The sequence below is a fragment of the Hoplias malabaricus genome, chromosome Y (assembly GCF_029633855.1).
Source record: "Hoplias malabaricus isolate fHopMal1 chromosome Y, fHopMal1.hap1, whole genome shotgun sequence".
Classification (NCBI taxonomy): domain Eukaryota; kingdom Metazoa; phylum Chordata; class Actinopteri; order Characiformes; family Erythrinidae; genus Hoplias; species Hoplias malabaricus.
The window spans coordinates 67,636,758-67,657,247 of NC_089820.1; the positions used below are offsets into that span (position 1 = coordinate 67,636,758).

General features: G+C 46.5%; 1 protein-coding gene across 1 annotated transcript in view; it reads right to left on the reverse strand.

The window, feature by feature from the left end:
• Positions 1-20,490, reverse strand: part of LOC136678505 (nuclear factor of activated T-cells, cytoplasmic 1-like) — an 83,193-nt gene that overhangs the window by 14,291 nt on the left and 48,412 nt on the right. The window contains exons 8-9 of the mRNA XM_066656553.1: positions 19,849-19,981; positions 10,218-10,838 (exon numbers count right to left, since the gene is read on the reverse strand). Coding sequence (XP_066512650.1) covers positions 10,218-10,838; positions 19,849-19,981 — 754 coding nt within the window. The remainder of the gene's footprint in view (positions 1-10,217; positions 10,839-19,848; positions 19,982-20,490) is intronic.

The following is a 20,490-nucleotide window of genomic DNA, read 5'->3' on the forward strand; positions in this document are numbered from 1 at the left end:
GAGTGATTGGGTGAGTTTGTGAAAGTCTGAGCTTAACATTTCTGCTCCGTTCTAAAGAACTGGTTTCTCTCTGAGGAAAAGCTCAGAGACATTCAGCCTTGAAACAATTCATATTAGACATTAGTTACATAACCACAATTAAGATGAAATATAACACACGTGGACAGGACACTTTTATGGGTCTGAAGACTGATTGGGATTCGAGACACGCCTGAATCACGATCAAGGCATAAAGCATTAAACGGCTGCTGTTAGGAGCAGTCCTACGAAGCCAAGTCACTGAACCAAAGCCCACTGCCTCCCTGTGCTACAGGTGGTCCACTGAGTGAGTGCAAACTGAAAAGAGGAGCCGAGTGTTTTTATTTCTTTCATTTGCAGAGATCTGGCTTCAATAGCTTTAATGGAGTCAGCACAGGGCCATCGTGTAAAGTCAAGGATACACTGTGGACCTCTAAGAATGATGCATCTAAAACACAGATGATTAGAGCATCATTAATCCCTTAGTTGTGGGTACGATTAATGGATTAAAAGGTGGGAAAATGCACTCTTACATAAGTAATCAAAGCTGATAATGAAAAAAAACGGAGAGGGTCCGCTCAGATTTGAGACACTGAGCAGCAGACACAACTAGATTACATCCAGATTGCAGTGTAAAAGTCAGTCATCATTTGTGGTATTTCTCTATTGTCCAGACTCTGGGCTGACCAACAGGCTTTAGAAACTGGAGCATGGCTTTCTTCTTCCTTCTCCTCACTTTTTCCTATCAGTCTGCCTGTCTTTGTGTAAAGGGTTGTGTGTGTGTTTGTGTGTGCGAGAGAGATAGAGCGACAGAGTGTGTCTGTGTCTCCTCACTTTCCCTCTGGATCCTAAGGGTCTCCTGAGTTGGGGTCGATTGAACAGTGGCCATGGGCTCTAACTGGCTCCCGAATCAAGAGGAAAGAACGAAGGAAAGAAAGGCAGTAAATTGATCCCTCAACTGTTTCAGGCTCCTTCCTCCTGCAGTCTCGTTTGTGAAGGTCTGTGTGTGTGGCTTGCCGTCCTGAGATCAGGAATGTACAACAGGCTGCCTGCCTGTGACAGGAGCTACCGGTAAAAGTTCTTGTCATTTAAGACTCTTTCTTTCCTTTCCCTCCCTTTTTATTTTTTGGCGAGGGCCGTGGACAAGGAGAGAAGTGAGGAGGGAGGGAGGGAGGGAGGGAGGCCAGCCAAGAGCAGCAAAAGCCCTCGGCTTCCCCCAAGCCTCGTCGCTCTAAGGAACTTCGCCTGTTGACAACCGTCACTACGGGAAACTTTTTCACGCCGAGATTGATTAAAGAGCATTTCGACCGGGAACGTCCACTTCTCGAGAGTCGAGCGCCGGCAAGACGGACCCGCTCAGCAGATTCAAAACCGATCTTCAAATAGACAAACAAAGATTTAAAGTGTGAAGCTGTGAATCAAGTGTTGAAGGATCATCCAGATGAGAATGTAAAAAAAAGTAAAGAAAAAAAGATGTAGGAATAGTCCTAGCTCATGAAGAAAAGAGCCACTGGAGCATTGCGAAACGGCAGGCGATATACGACCTTCCTCGCAGTGAAGACAGCCACAGATGCATTCATCATCTTTAGCTTGTGGGTACAAGCGAGACTCAGGGGCGTTGTACCCGACGCTGGCCAAACTCAGGTCAAATCGTGTCCAAACCACAGACTCTGTGATGGACATCTTCGGTGGGGCCTGAACCTCAAGAAAGACTTCCAACCCCCAACCCTCAGAATGCACCCAGGAGGCCAGAGGCTTCATGCCACAAATCCCCGGCACAGTTGCGAGGCGCATGCTGCTATCACCACACACACAAACAACTCCCGTTTCCTGTTATTTTTCTCCAGAGTGGTATATAGCTATCCTTCCCGCTCCCTTCCAACAGGCATGTGCTTTAGAACATTTGTACTTAATAACGTGGACAGCAGGGATTAATCAGGACACAAACACATTCACTCGTTCTTCGGGCCAAAGCGTGGCAGACGCTCGACTTTGACCACTCTTTTGGCAAAGAGAAAAGAACACCACGACAACCTTCTCCCTCTTAAGCAACACAATCTGGTTTCCGATCTAAAGGCATCAAGGTTCAGACGAGAAGAACGCCAATTTGTTTAGACAGCGACGCAGTTATGCACCAGACGGATTCCATTGCACTGACTGCGGATATAATGACGGAGCGGCTGAAATTGGACGACTCTGAATGAAACGGCCAAGGAAAGGAAGGAGCCTCACACGAGAGGGTTCGGCGGTATTACGTCTCCCCCAGGAAAACAGCCTGGGTCCAATTAAAATGACACAATGCCATTACGGCTTTGTTAACTGCATCATGAAACCCATCCCTCCTCCTGTTTGATGTTTGAGCAAGAAGCGCACTTAACGTGATGCAACATCCCAGTCATTACGATATCTAATTAATATTCGCCGCTGGGTTGTTTTGTACGTCCAAAGTTTGTCGATAAATCAAGGTCGGTTCCACTTCGTGACGGGCTTCTGCTTATTGTTGGACCTGCGGAGTGGAACCGAGACCACCGTTGCACTGACCTGCAATCTTCCAGTTAGCCGTCCAAAAAAAGTGACGTCTGCGAGTAATTACAGCCGTTTCCAGATTGACCAGAGCTTCTTACCATTCCTAGGTTTTAAAAAGCAGCTGAGGAGACTTCTTTTCATTTTCTCCCTCGTCTCGGACTCGACACTCGCACAACAGGAAATGAAAATCAGGTCATAAGTGCTGGACTATGTTTTCTTGAACGTATCGTCCATATTTGATAATATCAAAAGCAGAGTAGGACCTTTGAATCTGAGCGCTATTAGTTTATGTGTTTCCAGTGACGGCAGCGGTCATACGAGCAGCTCTTAGTCCTGACCGTCTGGTCACTTTCGGATCATCTAACCAACCCCTAAGCCCTCTGTGGCCCGTGTGTTCGCCTTAAGCTATTTTTTCCAACAATTACAAAACTTCCCAAAAGCCAGCGTTTATTTGTCCGCAGTCACGCCGGAGAGTGCCAGGAAAACGGAATTCTTAATATGAAAGTGCCGCAATAACAGCAACAAAGAACTTCATGTTCTCTCTGGTCATAAATTATGGACAAAACCATCCCTCTTCACTTCTACCTGTCAATAAAGACAGACTACAGCCTGCTTCGGACTCTGCACTTAACCAATATGCAGGCCCCTGCTTCCAGTTCGATTGGCCCCACCCTCTCACGGCTAGCCACAGGGGTCAAAGTTGAACGCGGTAAAAGCCAAGACTGCAACCGCAGGGCCGTCCAGAGCTCCAGCCAGACGCTCCAGCATCCAGCTCTCTGCACGGGAGCAGCCCCTCGTATTCCCTAAACGTCAGTGACCCCGACCGTTTAATGCAGGGCCCCCCCAGCACTCTCTCCCATAGCTTGACCTCCCCCTACAGCGGCAGGCTTGAGGCGCACGCCGATGTTAGCGACTCAGCATGTTTTCGCGTGGAGCGGACGCACTCTCAATCATCATTAGAGGTTTGAGCGGAGTCCTGCTGCCCCGGGCCTCCTGCCAGCATGCGTAAAATTTTCCATGAGAAAAGCCGCGAGTAGCCGGAGAGGAAGGGAGGGAGGGAGGTAGGGGGGGCGTCACTGGGCTGGAGGAGTTCAGGGGGATCCTCTGAAATCTAAGACCCTTGCTCCGTTAGAAAAAAATAAAGTGGGGGAGAGAGTCCATCTGAGGAAAAGACTGAGTTGTCAGAGGCAGGGAGGTGTTAGTCAAGGCTGGGGAAATGCTGGTGTTGGTCCAGTTCGAAGATTTAACCATAAAGCAACCATAAAGAAAATGAGACCGTGGCTCTGCCTGAGTCCTGGAGTTCGGTCAAGGCTTGGGCTACTCTACAAGGCTCTGGAGAAACAGAGGCCTTCTGTATTCGGGAGCACAGCCGGAGAGAATCTGCCACTTTGATTAGTGACCTCAAAAGTGCATTTCATGATGTCACCTTCCTGCTGGGCCCTAATGAGGGAGGACAAACACCAGGGACAGTGCAGTGCCCCCACACTTAGAAATACATATACACTCACAGTGGGAAAATGAAAAAGTGAAGAGAACCATGGGGAAACACAAGGATCTTGTGGTAACTCACAACGCAGTCGCTGAAATCGCACAGCACCGTATCCCAACTTGTTTAATGTGCTTTTATATTTAATAAACCTCAAGATCAAATAGATTTTTCACAAGTCTTTAAATAAGTCAACAAAACCTCCTCAACGTCCTGCACGTCCAGCCCCAGAGTTTAGCCTGATTTTATTGGAATTTACCGATAAACCGATATAAAGACATATAATCTGATGGTGTTCCCTAGAGTCGTAGATTTCAAAAATTCAGAATCAAGAGGGAGAAGGTATTCATCTGGATGGAGGAGGCTTTTGAGAAGGTGTATGCTGACAGTTTCCATAACAAACAGTGGGAGTAAATTGTTTAGAGAACACGGAGTTGTATATTGAAAAGCATGGCTGGAGATTTCAAAAAAATATCTTAAGGCATGGCCCTGTTTGGACTGGAAACATAGACAAAACAAGCTACCAGCAACACAAAATACGAGGTAAACCCAAATACAGACAGAGCTGACTCCAATAGACATCCTTTTTTGAAAATCTCTTCTCCCTGGTGGATAAAAATGTAAAATCTCTAAAAACTTAGGAGGCATTTTGGCTGCATGTTCATCAGATGTAGATACAATGTCTACACGGTAAACCTTTATAGCCCTGACCACAGATCCTGGCCATAGAACTTGGCTTACACACCACAGCAGAAAAACTACCCACTTGGAGACAAGATCTGAAATGGTACGTTAACTGGAAGCTCAGAGCCAACAGTGAAACTAAGGGCAACAGCCAGTGACTTAGCTCATGCTCGTTGAAACACAGACACACACAAAAACACACACACAAACATGAGGGAGCATGATGTCACCCTCGCCGTCTCAGCTCAGCAACTGTGACCAGCACCTCGCCGTCCAGCCTGCCTTTTATTGCTTAATTAGTGAGGAAAACGAGACTGACGCAGATTCCGCACTCCTGTTTTTCAGACGCTCGCTATTGTTCCCCCCTGATGCCATGTGCATGCAATTTTTGGGTGCTCTGCATGCCATATGCATTGTAAATTGCTGTGAAATACAAGAGGGAATGACCCAACAAAGGCTGTTATTGGATGCTGCCCAGTTAGAGACCGCAGGCTGCATTACGCAAGCGCTAGACACAGGAACAATGACAGGGAGCGATGCCCTGCTAAAAAAAAAAAACATTAAAAAATAAAGAAACTATTTTTTTGATTTAGTTTTTTTCTTTTTTCAAATGGCTGAGGCATGCGTTTGATTTAAGGGCAGCGATGCAATTTTGATTCTTGGCCTTGGCGCTCCCGCTCGTCAGCGCGTGACTGGATAAGGATCTGTTTACTTGGATCCTTTCAAGAACGAGACGACCATAGTTAGAGCGGCACTCGCAGAGAAGTGGATTACACAGGCGGCTGCTTGTGAAAGCGGAGAGCGGTGATGATAGCGTGTGCTTTCCCTCTATCACACGTCCTTTCAAGTAGTTAGCAAACGACTGGAGGTCTACAGACAGTGTTGAGTGGTGGAGGTACTTGGATGGGCTCACATATACAGTAACCACCACCCCGCCGCCACACACACACACACACACGTCATCTGCGAGCCCCTGCTGGAGCGGTAGCCAGCCGGTGAAGTTGAAGTTGACTAATTTCTCGGGTGGCTCCCTCTTGGAGAGAGGTTTTCCGCTGGCTGGGGTGGGCGGGAGGCCCATGAGTGCAGAGCTGGCCTCTCGAGTGTCCGGCAGCAGACGCCCACAGCAGCCTGGGGGCCCCTCTTGCCCACACGATGACGCCAGGGGCCTCCCCTCCGCAGCAGAGGTAAGAGTGGAGCGTGTCCTTTGCTGCTTTCACAACAGTGGACAGGGATCTCACACACATTTGTCAAAAGGGAAGGGTCAATTATCGGCCAGCGCTGGAAGATAATCTTACTCCATAAAACAATACGAAATGACTCCAGATATCTATGAGTGGGTTGAATAATCTTATAACATTCTTATAACAATCTCCTAATGAGAAATATTAGCTGTATTGCTTACATTTAAAATGCTTTCACTTGCCAAGATACAATTTATAGCCTGGAGGGGGGCCGGGGGCAGCAGGGGCACTCCCTTTTGCATCAGCCTTGTTTATTTTTTTTTCTCGGCTTGTGTGAAAGAGTGCAGAGCTTGGTGGAGGGGGCAGGCAGATGCCTTTGGAGGATGCAGTTACCACCGCACACTTACCGGGACTCCAGCAGCCGACCACAGACGCTTATTCAGGCATTAGAGCGTGAGATGGCAGCCGGTTTCAGTTTTTTATTTTATGTTTATTTATTTATTTATCGTTACGAGACGCGCTCTGGAGGGGCCCACAGCCAATCAATACGCATTCCTGCAGCTTAATGCAGCTGTAATCACAGGCTGAATGCATTTGGCCACTGAATATGGAGGTATGAAAGGTAACGAGAGCGAGGGCTAAAGTGACTGGAGAGGTACGCGGGGAGAACGCGGAAACAAGGTTATGCTTGTTTTCTTTTTTGGAAATTTGAAATAGTTTCACGTAGCGCTTTGGTACCAGGTAAATGGATCCGCTAACAAGCTTTCAGACATCAAACGGGGCTCGGGTTTCGCCTCTGTCCAGCTAAGACTGCTGCAGTTCACGATGCGGGAGTAAACATGCCGTCTGATGTTATGCGCTTTATGCCTGATGAAGTTATGCTCCGTATCTGAGGGTTTATTCCCTCTCTTCTGCTCCCTGCTCCCGGGACAGAGTTTAAACCCTAGCAGAGCCGGTGTGAATTGACACGACTTTCAAAATGTCATTTGTAACTCCGTTCGAAGCTATTAGCAGACGGCGATGACAAATAGATGACCCCGGCTCTCTCTGTGTGTTGTTTATTTATGAGCTGAGGACTCTGAGATGACAGATTTAGTGAAAGCTACATTCTAACTCAATTTCTGCACAGCCCTTAAATACCCCCCACCCACACACACACACACACAATAATACAATATCCTCTCAAGAGCACAATAGCCACCTCTAACCTCTCCTTTCACTGCAGTAAAAGAAGACTCTTTATGGTGAGCGTGAAGCAGAGCTGCAGGGAAAGTGATGCTGACCTTCTGTTGCCCTGCCCTGCCTTCTAAGCATTTAATTCCTGGCCTTATTCAGTGGATCTATCACCTCCTTAGTCACCACACAAAGGGCCCTGAGCCTTCTGCGCCTGGTTCTGCTGGTGTTACAGCTGCGAGCAAACGTTTGAACAGCTCTGATCAGATGACATGCTTTTGTTGGTCTTCTGAGTGAAAAATGTTAACACGTTTTCTAAAGAAGGCCTGTAGCTGTGGCTTTTGTTTGCAAATTGATATCTGTTGTATGTGCCATGCCCCGCAATCCCATTTTTAGCTTAAATAAGTCAACACATGCTCTACAGGACAGTGCGGTATTTTTCTACTAATTTTAGTCAATGGTTTTTGTTTGTTTGCTGATTTTATTACAAAATACTAACAAAATAACTGACAAATATATTTTGCACAGATTACTTTTCTACTTTTTCCCTCTCAGAATGTTAAATCCACTGAGTACACCGTAATTATGCACAGAAATGGACAGAGGGGCACTGAACTGTATTATTGTATTACGCATGTAATGTCCAGGGAGCCTCTAGCCACAGGTGACCAGAGAGGTGAGGACCGCAGGCAATTATTACAGGAACAGCGGGAGGGCTCAGGGCTAAACACCCAACGGCCCCATGGGTGCCGCCGGGCACACAGCCAGAGGAGACCGCCGGTGACCCCCCAGACTCCCCTGATGACGCCAGCTCAGTGCAGGAGCCTCTGCAGGGAGACTGAATGAAAACAAAAGCGTGCCCCCACCCCCCACTCGTCATGCCCCTCAAATCCAATTCTGGAAAAAAAAAAAAAAGACAGAGCGGCTCTCACCTCAGGAAACCCCTACCTATTGTTTTGCTTCCTTCATTAGGGCTTCGGTCAACAGGCTTGACCGCCGTGCGTGTGCCACTGTTTTCACTCGGCCGCTCCCTACCTGACCTCTGACCCCCTGCACGTCTGCTGTGTTTGGACAGATTGTTTCAAATCCCACGGTGCAAATTTACTAATTTACCACCGGCGCATAACAAGTGGATTCATAATTCCTGCATCGACGCACACACACACACACACACACACATATACACACACACCGGTAAAAGGTGGGGCTCAAATATATAACTGGAAAATACGGCAAAAATATATCACGATAAATAGTTTATATCCACACACACACACACACACACACACACACACACACACACACACACACACATAATTTTTAAGTTATATATTTGAGCCCCACCTTTTACCAGTGTGTATGTGTGTGTGTGTGTGTGCAGTAAAAATCTATGAATAAAATAATTATTTTAAATAAAAACTATTCACAATAAAACTCATTATTATTATTAGGCCGGGACCGATATATCGGTTAGCTGATAATATCAGCTGATAATAATGACCTACTGTATTATTGCTTATCGTTATTGCCTGATAATAGCATTGATAATTAGTACTCATTATTTCCAGTGATGTTGTAATTATCTCCCTGAAAACTATAGACACCACCATGAAAATGAATACAAGCACTATATCTCTATTCAGCTATGTTTAATACCACAGTAAACAACAAACACCTAACACAAAGTGCCAGCGTTATTTGTTGCAAAGCCCAGTGCGCTCCGGCCCAGCAGCCTCTAATGACTGGTTTCACCGCAGTTTCATCACTGGTACAAGCTCCCCATGCTAGAAGGATATTTGGGGATTTCAGTAGACGGCTGATGGGGAGGGCTCGCTTAAAAGCACAACACGGAGCGTATGCCACTTCGGAACATCTTGGCTCATGGTGGGAAAAATGTTGCGGCTTTTCTGGGGGGATCGTGTAATGCGAAAAAGTTATAATGAATGGGAACGTTCTGACAGTTGGGATTAGCGTACGCAGAGACTGAAAAGACGATAAGCCAGCGCTGAGGAGAAAGAACACCCTACTCTCTCCAAAAATCTCAGACAGGTTTGGCACGGCACCTGCTTGTGTTGAGGTTTGCTGAGCTGGACTGGCCTGGGATTAGCTGTGTATAACCGTAAAGCACACGGTGTTATTAACGTTGGATGAAAGCGGATCATTGGCCCTGTGCATTTATAACTACTAACCCCAAGTCACACCAGACAGTGAAATAAATCTGCAACATACGTGCAACATCCAACCACACCATGTGTATATGTATCTTACATAATTCAGCGGTTTAATAACACGTCTGGTACAGTTAGTGAATGCTTTAATGGCAATTACACACTATTACAATGTCACTGTGCATCTAAAAACCTAGTCGTGAAAGCACAAACCCAGCATCCTCTAGTAACACCAAACAATCCAAACATCTGGTCGGTGTGCCACATCTGTGTGTGAGTGTCCACTGAAGTGTGAATGCCGTAGAAGTAGAAAAATGTAGTGTCATGGTAACAGTGGTCAGAATGATCATGGTTATCATTATTATCATTTTAAAATGTGCTGAAAAGTTACACATTTCTACACAAACTGAAAAGAGGTTCAGCCCATTTTTTGCAAATTTAACAACATCAAATTTAATAAAAATAGACCAATATTTATAATGAACAGCTGTCTTTTAAAGCTGTAGAAGTCATCAGGTGAGATTAAGGTTTTTTAAGATATTAAGATTGATTTATAAACCTCACTTCTTTGTTTTTATGAAAACATTTGCTTTTTTTTTTTTTTTTTAGAGACGTTTCTATTTCAAATATCTTCCAGGACACAAACAAAAATGTGTTAGAATGTAACTTTACACCATTTTAAGGTGGAAATAAATTTTAATGTTGGTAGCAGAATGTTACTGAGCTCTGTTTAAGGTGGAAAGAAGCTAAGAACTTTGCAGTTTAAGGTGGTTTCTTTTAGTTTTTTAAATTATAGTATAACTTAAGGTGGAATGGAGAGCTGCACCAAAGTGAGTTTTTAATTTTAATTGTAATAAGTTGAGACTGCTCCTAATTGTACCATGGTTTACGGTTTCATGTCGATTCTGGGCTAGTGGAAGTTCCACCGCACCATGCTGCTTTAAGCCCCAGCTTTAGGCCAGTGGTGTTGTAGGGACCTACCATCATCCAGGTACATCTGGTCCAGCTCCTGCGGTTCTTGCTTGATGGTCACGGGCAGTGCAGGGGAGCTGCTATCCTCCGCCAGCAGACTTGAGGGGCTTCCTCTTGGGTGGGCCGAGCCGAAGGGGGGCAGGTAAGGGCTTTCTGCTGTAGCCCCCGGTGTGGAGGGGACAGACGTGGGAGAAGAGGAGGGGCTGCTGCTTGGGTACAGAGGGTGGTAAGAAGGGCTGCTGAGGTGTGGACTACCCTGTGGGTGGGGTATGTTGATTGGGGCATGGTCAGGGGAGCTGGGCAGGACCAGGCCTGGATGTGCGGATGGGTCTTGCAAGGAAGCCACGCCTCCAGCCATGGCGGACTGAGTGGGGCTGCTGCTGAGGCACTTGGGGAAGGGGACGGGGGATAGGTCATGGAGCTTTGGGCTGGAGCCGGGGGAGGAGCAAGGCATGACGGTGGGGTGAGGAGGGCAGCTGGGGAAGCTCCCCACCAGGCAGGGGTCAGCGTCGCCCAAAGGCATCATGGGAGGCAGTCTCTGAGGGCTGTAGAAGGGCTTCGAGTGACGGGGCATTATTGGAGCGCCCTGAGACTCATAGTCGTCGCTCGGCTCGGTCTTTATCATGGGAACTGTGGGACGAAGACCAGAGAGTTCCAGGTGAGAAATCAATTTTAGTGACATCTTCTAAGATATTTTAGAACTAAGAAAGACCGTACAGTGCAGGTAAAGCAACACTAAGTAGTATTTTTACTTTAATGCTAGAGCTTAAAAAACAGATTCTCTGTTTTTTTCCTACTCTGAGCTATAACATGGGAGTTTTCACACATGCACTTTTAGTCCAGTTGAATTGAACTCTGGTTCATTTTCACCCTCTGTGCTGTTCATTTGGGCACATGTAAAAAAAAAGTAATCGGAGCAAAACAACCATACCAAGACCCCCGAGAGGAGGCGGCATCGGTCTTGTCAAGTGATTTGTTTTCTGGTGAGAACGTAATCCGACCTCAATCTGACCCAACTATAAGGTGTACGCAGCAGATCTGACCAGAACGGCCCATAGCCAGGGGGCACGGTAGGTGTTGGACGCAGTAGAGCAGGTAAACAGGGGACTGACTAAAGTTTAACTTGCAAATCCAGTCTAGCAAAAATCCCAAATGTTACCTAGTGTTGTTTTAAGGATTAACCAAGAACCCAATGAATATTTGACCTAAATGTGGCACATCCGCAGTCCTTTTATGGCCCACGTTTGGCCACCAGGTATCTGGTCTATTTGAGGTGAACCTGTGGCTGAGTCGAGTCAAGTGGACTCACCCTGAGACAATACTGACAGTCAAGGCCACATGTGGGTCGTAAGGGTGCTGCAGATGTGCCACATTTGAAGCTAGCATTCACTGGTATTTGGGCTAACTGTAGAGGGCAAGTTATCTCTTGATAAGAGAGAGGGAGAGAGAGAGAGACTCTAGAAATGTTTAAACCGTATTTCTGTATTGTATTATTGGGCTAATATTAATACAAACCAAGCATCTATTAAGCCTCTTTTTGTCAGCGGAAGGTGAAAGCTGGCGAGTGTGAGGGGGTTACAGGAATATAAGTGAGACACAGAAGCCGGGATACCCTCCTGAACTGACTCAATCCAATCAGCACTCAAGAACCAGTGTGTGTGTGTGTGTGTGTGTCTTAGCAGTGATCCCAGCGAAGGTTTTTAAAAAAAAAAAAAAAAAGGCAGAAAAATAGAGAAAGAAAAAGTAGGAAAGAAAAAGGGATGAGTCATCAGAGGAGAGCTCCACAGCTGGCTCTAATAATGAAAAGGCCTATTTTCTTTGGCGGGGGCTCTGGCTCTAATACGCTATAAAAGAGCATTTTGAAAGAGAGAGCTGCTGCAGGAGCCTGAGACCCCAGGGGCTCCACACTGGAGAAGCAATTGTTGCTCTAAAGGATGAAAAAAAAAGAAAGGAGGCAAAATGATTTGATTTTGATTAGGTACTTAGAGCTGGGTGAGTGAGTCCACCCAGGCTGTGGGTGCAGGAACCTTGGAGAAAGACAACAGAGAGAAGTCCACTGACCACCCGGAGTGTGTCCTGATAACTCCACATTTGTCCTCGGCATACACAGATAGAGGCAATGATTCCTGTTATTGTAACTGCATTGGTTCACTTGCCAATTACTCTCTACACCATGAAAGGGTTTCAGATCAGAAGTGATTTTGAGCGCTGTCAGTTATTTTCTTTGATCTACAGTGACATGTAAATATCCAGATATTTTTTGGTTACATTATAATTAATGCCAACTTTATTTGAAAACTATTTCCATTATATTAAGGCTACAATTATGATTTAAATTCAATATAATTCAAAATTTACAAAAAATTTGTAATTCAAAAATTACAATTCTCATTTTATTCAATTAAAACAAACCCCTAAAGATAAGTATTAATAATCCACGTTCATAATCATTCACATAGAAATCACCATCTTTACATCATCTAAACCAAACCTCACATGTACTTTTGGATACAGTCTTATCCCTAAGAACAGACCAAATACTGTGGTGTGTTCTCCCTGTGTCTGTGTGGGTTTCGTCCGGGTGACTGTCTGCGAGGAGTGTGGTGTGTTCTCCCTGTGTCTGCGTGGGTTTCGTCCGGGTGACTGTCTGCGAGGAGTGTGGTGTGTTCTCCCTGTGTCTGCGTGGGTTTCGTCCGGGTGACTGTCTGCGAGGAGTGTGGTGTGTTCTCCCTGTGTCTGCGTGGGTTTCGTCCGGGTGACTGTCTGCGAGGAGTGTGGTGTGTTCTCCGTGTCTGCGTGGGTTTCCTCCGGGTGACTGTCTGTGAGGAGTGTGGTGTGTTCTCTCTGTGTCTGCGTGGGTTTCCTCCGGGTGACTGTCTGTGAGGAGTGTGGTGTGTTCTCCCTGTGTCTGCGTGGGTTTCCTCCGGGTGACTGTCTGTGAGGAGTGTGGTGTGTTCTCCCTGTGTCTGCGTGGGTTTCCTCCGGGTGACTGTCTGTGAGGAGTGTGGTGTGTTCTCCCTGTGTCTGCGTGGGTTTCCTCCGGGTGACTGTCTGTGAGGAGTGTGGTGTGTTCTCCCTGCGTCTGCGTGGGTTTCCTCCGGGTGACTGTGAGGAGTGTGGTGTATTCTCTCTGTGTCTGCGTGGGTTTCCTCCTGGTGACTGTCTGTGAGGAGTGTGGTGTATTCTCTCTGTGTCTGTGTGGGTTTCCTCCGGGTGACTGTCTGTGAGGAGTGTGGTGTGTTCTCCCTGTGTCTGCGTGGGTTTCCTCCGGGTGACTGTCTGTGAGGAGTGTGGTGTATTCTCTCTGTGTCTGCGTGGGTTAGAGCTGTGCAGAGCCACACTACAACACAAACGTGGAAGCAATATAAAAAAATTAAAGACGCTCCGTTTCTTCTTATTGTGTCTCCCACTTCTCCTCCTGTGCTGCAGTGTGCTCATATCCAGCCAGTGTTGTGAGCAGCATTGTGAAAAACGAATTCTCCAGCTGGGATTAACAAACAGACAAAACAGATTTACGAATCTCCGAGCAATGTCTGAGAACCACAAATCACTGTTACTCCACGACTCGCGTGATTTATGTTGTTCTGCCGCTGTGTCATTAGTTCTTTAACAAAATAGATCTTTCACACCCTCGGCGTGTGTGCGCGGCGTCCGTGTCCCCAGTGCTCGGCAGATTTACGTCATTGCAGTCTGCTCTAAGTGGCGTGGGAGTGCTCGGGCCGTCCCTCTGCGACCTGCAGGTGCTAGTGAGCAGCTCTCTGGACCAGCCGCCGTCCCAGAGCTCTTCCTTCTGGAGCTCGAGACTGGAGCCTGGGGATTACTCCTACCAGCCATGGCCTGGATGTTGTTTGGTGTGTCTGGAATTGAGGCTCTTGGACACATCACATTTCCAAGGTGATTTAGGCAATGTGCGTCTGGTTAAGGACTGGACGACTCAAGAGTGTGCAATACACCGTGTTCAGTCTGCAATGGGGTACACACCGTACAGTGTCGGATACTAAGAAACCAGAAAGGAACTAGGTGTATTCACTCATGTTCACTCCCCATAATAATGATACTTTGACAATAAGAACTAGACTTAATCAGCACCTTAAAAGACTAACTCTGATGTGCAGTCTGCCTTCGCCGATTCAGTTGTAATCCCTCCATCCCAGCGGCAAACTCGGCCTCGGCTTCACGTTTAATCTCTAAATTTACACATCAACAAAAGCTCAGTGGAGCTGCGGCTCTGTTATTGTCTCATTCTACTGACACCCTCTCGTATTTCTCCTCCAGGCTCCAGGCTCAGGGCCCTGAGCCAGGCTCCGTGAAGCCTTCCATCCTCGCTCCGAGCACTGGGAGTCTGCAGCGTGGCGTGAAGATTCAGCCTGTTAGCCTCATCCCCAGCTGCCTCTCATTTCCTCCCAACCCCCAGCTGCTTGCGGCCTGCAGACACTTTTCACTGCTGGGTTTGGTACTCGCCTTTTCTCTTTGTGCATTGTTTTAATAAACACATCATGGAACTTGTTTGTAGCTCCCTCACTCACACTTAACAGGCTGTAAATCCTCCACCGGGGGGTGTCATTTTTGATGTGAGCACGGCCAACTTATAAGGGCTTGTACTCAATTATCGAGGCTTATTTGTGTGTTTTATTCCGATGCAAAATTATTTTATTCGCCCTCTGTTCAATTTTTGCAAATTAACCCAGCAACAAAAACTCACGGACCAATCATCTTTAGTCGTGTGTTGTGATGTCAACAACTGGCCAATACTCTTTGTTTCAAGGCACTGGGGACTTTGACAGAACTGCGCAGAACAAAGACAGAACACATACTGTAGGCAGTGTGTCCAAAAGTGTGTGGACACCTTTAAGAAACTATTCGGATTGGGTTATTGATAAAGTATAATAATGCGATAATAACGTGCAAATATTTGTCATTGTACAATGTACAACGAGATGTGTCTTCCGCAGTAAGCACATCTATGGCAGTGAACAACACACACACACTAAGTGCACTAGGGGCTGTGAACACACGCCCAGAGTTGGGGTCAGCCATCCCTGGCGCCCTTGGAGCAGTTGTGGGTTCAGTGCCTTGCTCAAGGGCACTTCAGCAGCGGTGGATGTTCCCACAGGGTTGGGGATTGAACCAGCAACTTTCCGAAAGGGAGAACAGAGCCTCTGTCTAACTACGTTGGGCTCAGCACAGCAGAAAGTGCACTGTGTAAATGTTTTGGAGGAGGGCTGAACACCATCCCTCCCTCTTCCCTCTGCCCTGATTTCAGGACAGTGCTCTTATAGTGAATTACACTCTGCAAATGTAGGGGGCGCCTAGGAGTGAAAATAACAAACTCAGTGTTTCTTTAAGACTGAACTTTGAAGGTGCTAAAGAACAACCCTGTGGATTTCTCTAAAGAAACGGAAAGCCATTCTTCCAAAAAGAACAGAAGCTTTCAAGACAAAGAAAATAGTGAAAATGATACAATTAATCTCAGTCGACTCTGAAACACTAAATAAATAACCTGAGAAAACAAGAAATAAAGGGTGTTCTACACATTAAATATCTACAGTCCCCATCACTCTACGTACAACACAGGTCTGTTTTGATTTCTGAGACAGAAGGAAAGGATGAAGGAGTCTCCATGTGACACAGGTGACTCTTTAATTACGTCACGAGGGCCCAGCCGTAATTACAAGCCCCTGGGTAGGAACAATCTGGCACACAGCTGGTGGTCAGAATGGACCAGTTGGTTCTGTCTGTCACTGGCCCAAACCATGGCCAACTACTGCCCTGTAAAAGATAGTCCAGTTCCACAATCATAAAGCCCTGTGCCAAGAAGCAGCACGTTTCCCCGAAACTGGCAAACGGTCAGTTGCTAAAGCTGGACCACTACTCTCCACCTCTAGTCCTGCACGGGACATTATGCCGTCACTGGAAAACTAGGCGTAACACCACACGCAGAGAGGCGGAGGGGCACGTGGACGCTTTTACGATGCTTAGTCAGGTTTCGTTTTTAGGTTGAAGTCTCGACTCACTGGAACATTACACAGCGAGTGGTCACTCAGCCCCAGTTTACACGGTACGTGCCCTCCCCACCCCTCTAACAACAGCCAGAGCTTTCAGGCGAAGAGGTACCACCGTTTGTGTTATTAATAGAACCCGATACAGCGAAGGAGTCTTGTAAAAAGAAAGGGTTTCTGAGAAGTGACTTCACTGTGGGCTTCCCTCAGTGCCAGCAGTTCCAGCCTGTGTTGTTTTATGTGGTTCGAAAAAATGTTTCTCATTGTCAAGAAGTGAAAAAGATGCCGTGTCACGACTTCACACACACGAGAGTCATTGGACGCGTGGTTGGAAAAGCTGCGCTAACGTCAGGAGCGTTAAAAAGACTCGCTTTGAACACGTCTCAGTGTCGCGTTTCTGATTTCATATTCATACGTGAACAGATGCAAACCCCTGTGAATGAGCTTTAGGTGCCTTTTCTAGTTCTAAAATCACAGACTGTAGTTCACCTGTTGCTCTGCATACAGTGCTAGTCCCCTTTCACCCTGTTCCTCAACAGGACAGGACCCCCACAGGTCTTCTCAGACACTGATGTAGTGGTGGTGTGTTAGTGAGTGCTGTGCTGGTACGAGTGGATCAGACACAGCAGTGACTGCTGGAGTTTCTAAACCCCTTAGTGTCACTGCTGGACCGGTATTGCATGGTCAGTGGAGCTGATAAAAAAGGACACAACAAGATGGCTTCTCCTTAAAAGCGTCTGCCTGACAGCAACAACATACTGAAGCGATTATTGAACTGTAGCTCAGTATATTTATAAACAGTCACACATTTCAAATTGAGTTACGACAGCAAATAAAACGCTGTAACAATCAGTGACTAACAGCGAACTGGAAAAATATAGTTGTGTTTCAGTAATGATGGAGCTTATCTCACAACAGCTGAGTAGATGCCATTGCGTTTGTGAGAGTACTGACTCACCACAGAAAGTGCTTTAGATGGAATCAGCAGTAACGCATAATCCTACGCCCCGGTACACACAGATAAGGAACAAACAGTGTTCACATTACATAAACAATACATTCTCTGGAGATGAACATGTGCTGATAAAAAGGAGCATATGAATAATTACAGAACGGGAACCACATCTAGTCGCCTGTGTGAATATGCTTGAGAAACGGAGTCTCGTTTTGCCGTCTGCTTAACTCCAGCCTGACCTGGCTTTAATCGTTCGGCGGTTGTGAATAAAGCACCACAAGCCGGTCCTGTTTACACGCTGCCGTGTGATTGCAGGTCATCAGAGCACGTCAAATGAATGGAAAGTGAGGGTTATTTTCAAAACCTCCCACAGACCGCGACGTGTTTGTGTCGTCCTTCCGCTTTTTAAAGAAAGTGGAGCTAAATTTAGAGGTGGTTTTCACAGCCGGTGGCTTTGTTGTGTATGTACTTGTGTGTGTGTGTGTAAGTGTGTGTGTGTGTGATGTGCTTTATGAGGAACGTCAACGACCACAATTCTGCTTGAAGTGGTCCGCAGAAGCAGAGAGGACGATTCACATGAGTGAGACAGGACGTGATGACAGCAACAACCTCACTGTGTTACTCTTTCTCTCTCTCTCTCTCGGTCTCACACACACACACACACACACACATTTATAAACAGACACACACCAACAACAATGAAAACTCTTTGTCTTGCAAATGTTTATATAAAGGATATTGGATTTCAGAAAACGATGCCTGCTACACAAAGTATAGCTCAGTGTAACTGTGGCATCGTAAGCTAAACAACTGTAAATCTGAGTGTGTGTGTGTGTGTGTGTGTGTGTGTGTGGTTTGAGTTAAAAAAGCTGCATAACACAAACAACACACTCTGTTCTCATGGCATCTCTATAATAGGGGTATTTCAGCGTGCTGCCCACAAAGCCACGCGTAGCGAGCCGTTTGTTTTCATTTACTGTTAGCTACATTAGCATTTCTGGGTGAGGTCTTTTTGCAGTGGACCGACATGTGGTCTCTGCTGCTTCCTTCAGAGTTTCGATTCTGGTCATTGGGCACCAGATCACCAGCGTGAAGGAAGAAGTTCATTGGGTGCATAGCTGGAGCACACCACTTCATATGGAGCATCTCTTCTATAAACACTGCTCTCCTGGAGGTGGTTTAATGCCGTTCCATTTTTCAGAGGCAGAGCTTTAGGGTTTCAAAAGGCAGGGGTCAGGAAGGTCACTAGCGGAGGCGCGAAGTCGCTCAGTGATGACTCAGGAGACCCGAGACTGCTACAATTCCGTCGATGAAGTGGCGCCTGACTTAAAGATGTGACATAAGTCAGACCCAGATAGGATCATTATTACCTCATTACACTGAGAAGGTTCTGATACTCGGATGAGAAACGGTTGAGATACTGTCTGTAGAGCGGTATCTCAGCAACATCTGAGCAATTCTGGAAGTGGGTGCTCATCTCATTTACATAATGGTCATTGACCTATCGTTTATTATTAGAAACATTAGATTTCTTGGATGAGGCGTTGCTTTAAAGGCTGTTGCTCTGGTGTGTGGGCCTTGGGAGGGAAGAGTCACACTTCTTCAGGTTGTGGCTTGTCAGGAGGCGTGAGGTGGGTGTGTGCGCGCGCGTTAAAAATTCTCCCCTACATAAACACTGCCGGCAGGCTCCAGCAGTCAGCTGCTACACCTCATTGCAGGAAAATGCAACACCGCAACAAAAATAAACAGTGCTCGCCTTGCACTCCAGGTTACGGCCCAGTTATGCTAAGCTGCGTGTGCCCTGGGCTTTCAGTGTGGAGGGCAGTAATGCATGCTTACCATACATCACACATGTCTGAAACTCCGGGCTTGAGGGCCTCCAGAAAGTGATATCAGCTTTGTGCAGATAACAGCCCTGAGACGTTTAGATTTGACTGATTTTTCACGGTTATATTTGATTACAATGCTGGGTAATTACTAAAATGCATGAATATTTTTTCTCCTTGTAGTTGCCGAGCATTTCTAGTGCTCCATTTGTCATGAAAATTCAGCCCATTATAAAACACACATACACAAATATTTAAAATCAACATGGATGGAGATACAAGGTTTGGTTCAGACAGAGACATATGCAGCCTCAGATTCTACATCAACAGCTGTGCACATTGTCTGTTCTGCAGAGAGAGAGAGAGAGACAGAGAGAAAGAGTGTGAGTGAGTGAGAGAGAAAAAGAGAGTGTGAGAAAGAGAGAGTGTGTGAGAGAGAAACAGAAAGAGAGAGAGAGAAAGAGAGACAGAGACACGGAGTGTGAGTATGAGAGAGAGACAGAGAGAAAGAGTGTGAGTGAGTGAGAGAGAGAAAAAGAGAGAGTGTGAGAAAGAGAGAGTGTGTGAGAGAGACAGAGAGAGTGTGTGAGAGAGAAACAGAAAGAGAGAGAGAGAAAGAGAGACAGAGAGACACAGAGTGTGAGTGTGAGAGAGAGAAACAGAAAGAGAGAGAGAGAGAAAGAGAGACAGAGAGACACAGAGTGTGAGTGTGAGAGAGAGACAGAAAGAAAGAGTGTGAGTGAGTGAGAGAGAGAAAAAGAGAGAGTGTGAGAAAGAGAGAGTGTGTGAGAGAGACAGAGAGAGAGAGCGTGAGAGAAACAGAAAGAGAGAGAGAGAGAAAGAGAGAATGCCAGATTTACCGTTTGGGGGAAGGTAGGTGAAGCGCTGGTACTGGCTCCTCTTCCTCTTGCCGTTGCACACGTAGAAACTGACCGCCACGGCGCTGGCTATTCGCTGATTGCGATAGGGTGGGATCTCCACCACCAGGGAAGTCTGCCACACACACACACACACAATGTTTTAGTCTTGAAGGATAGAGGACACATTAACAAAAACAATGTAAACAACAGCTTTCCTCATAATAATAACTACATATATATGGACTATAGTCTGTAATTGTAGAACTACAGAATGATGGAGAGTGGAGCTGAGAGAATGGACAGTGTGTAGAAAAGTGGTGGTCTTAATGTTACGGCTCATTTGTGTATTTGCAGACATTGTTACTCTCTTTAAGTGAATGCAGCTTTACTGTAAATGTGTGTAAACTCTGTAGGGTCCTTAAGCAGAGCCTGGGTGGGCTGTGGAGTGTGTGTGTGTGTGTGTGAATAATAGAGCAAAGTAGTTCTACAGAGGAACAGCAGAGGAGAGTCTGGCAGCTAAAAAGAGCTACAGCATGTTTGGACAATGCTGACTGTGGTAGCCCTCTGGAGCAGGTCCTGGGGTGAGATGCCGGGAGTCCGGGGGTGCAGGGGGTGACGTCAGCGAGCGTCTGGCTCACCAGA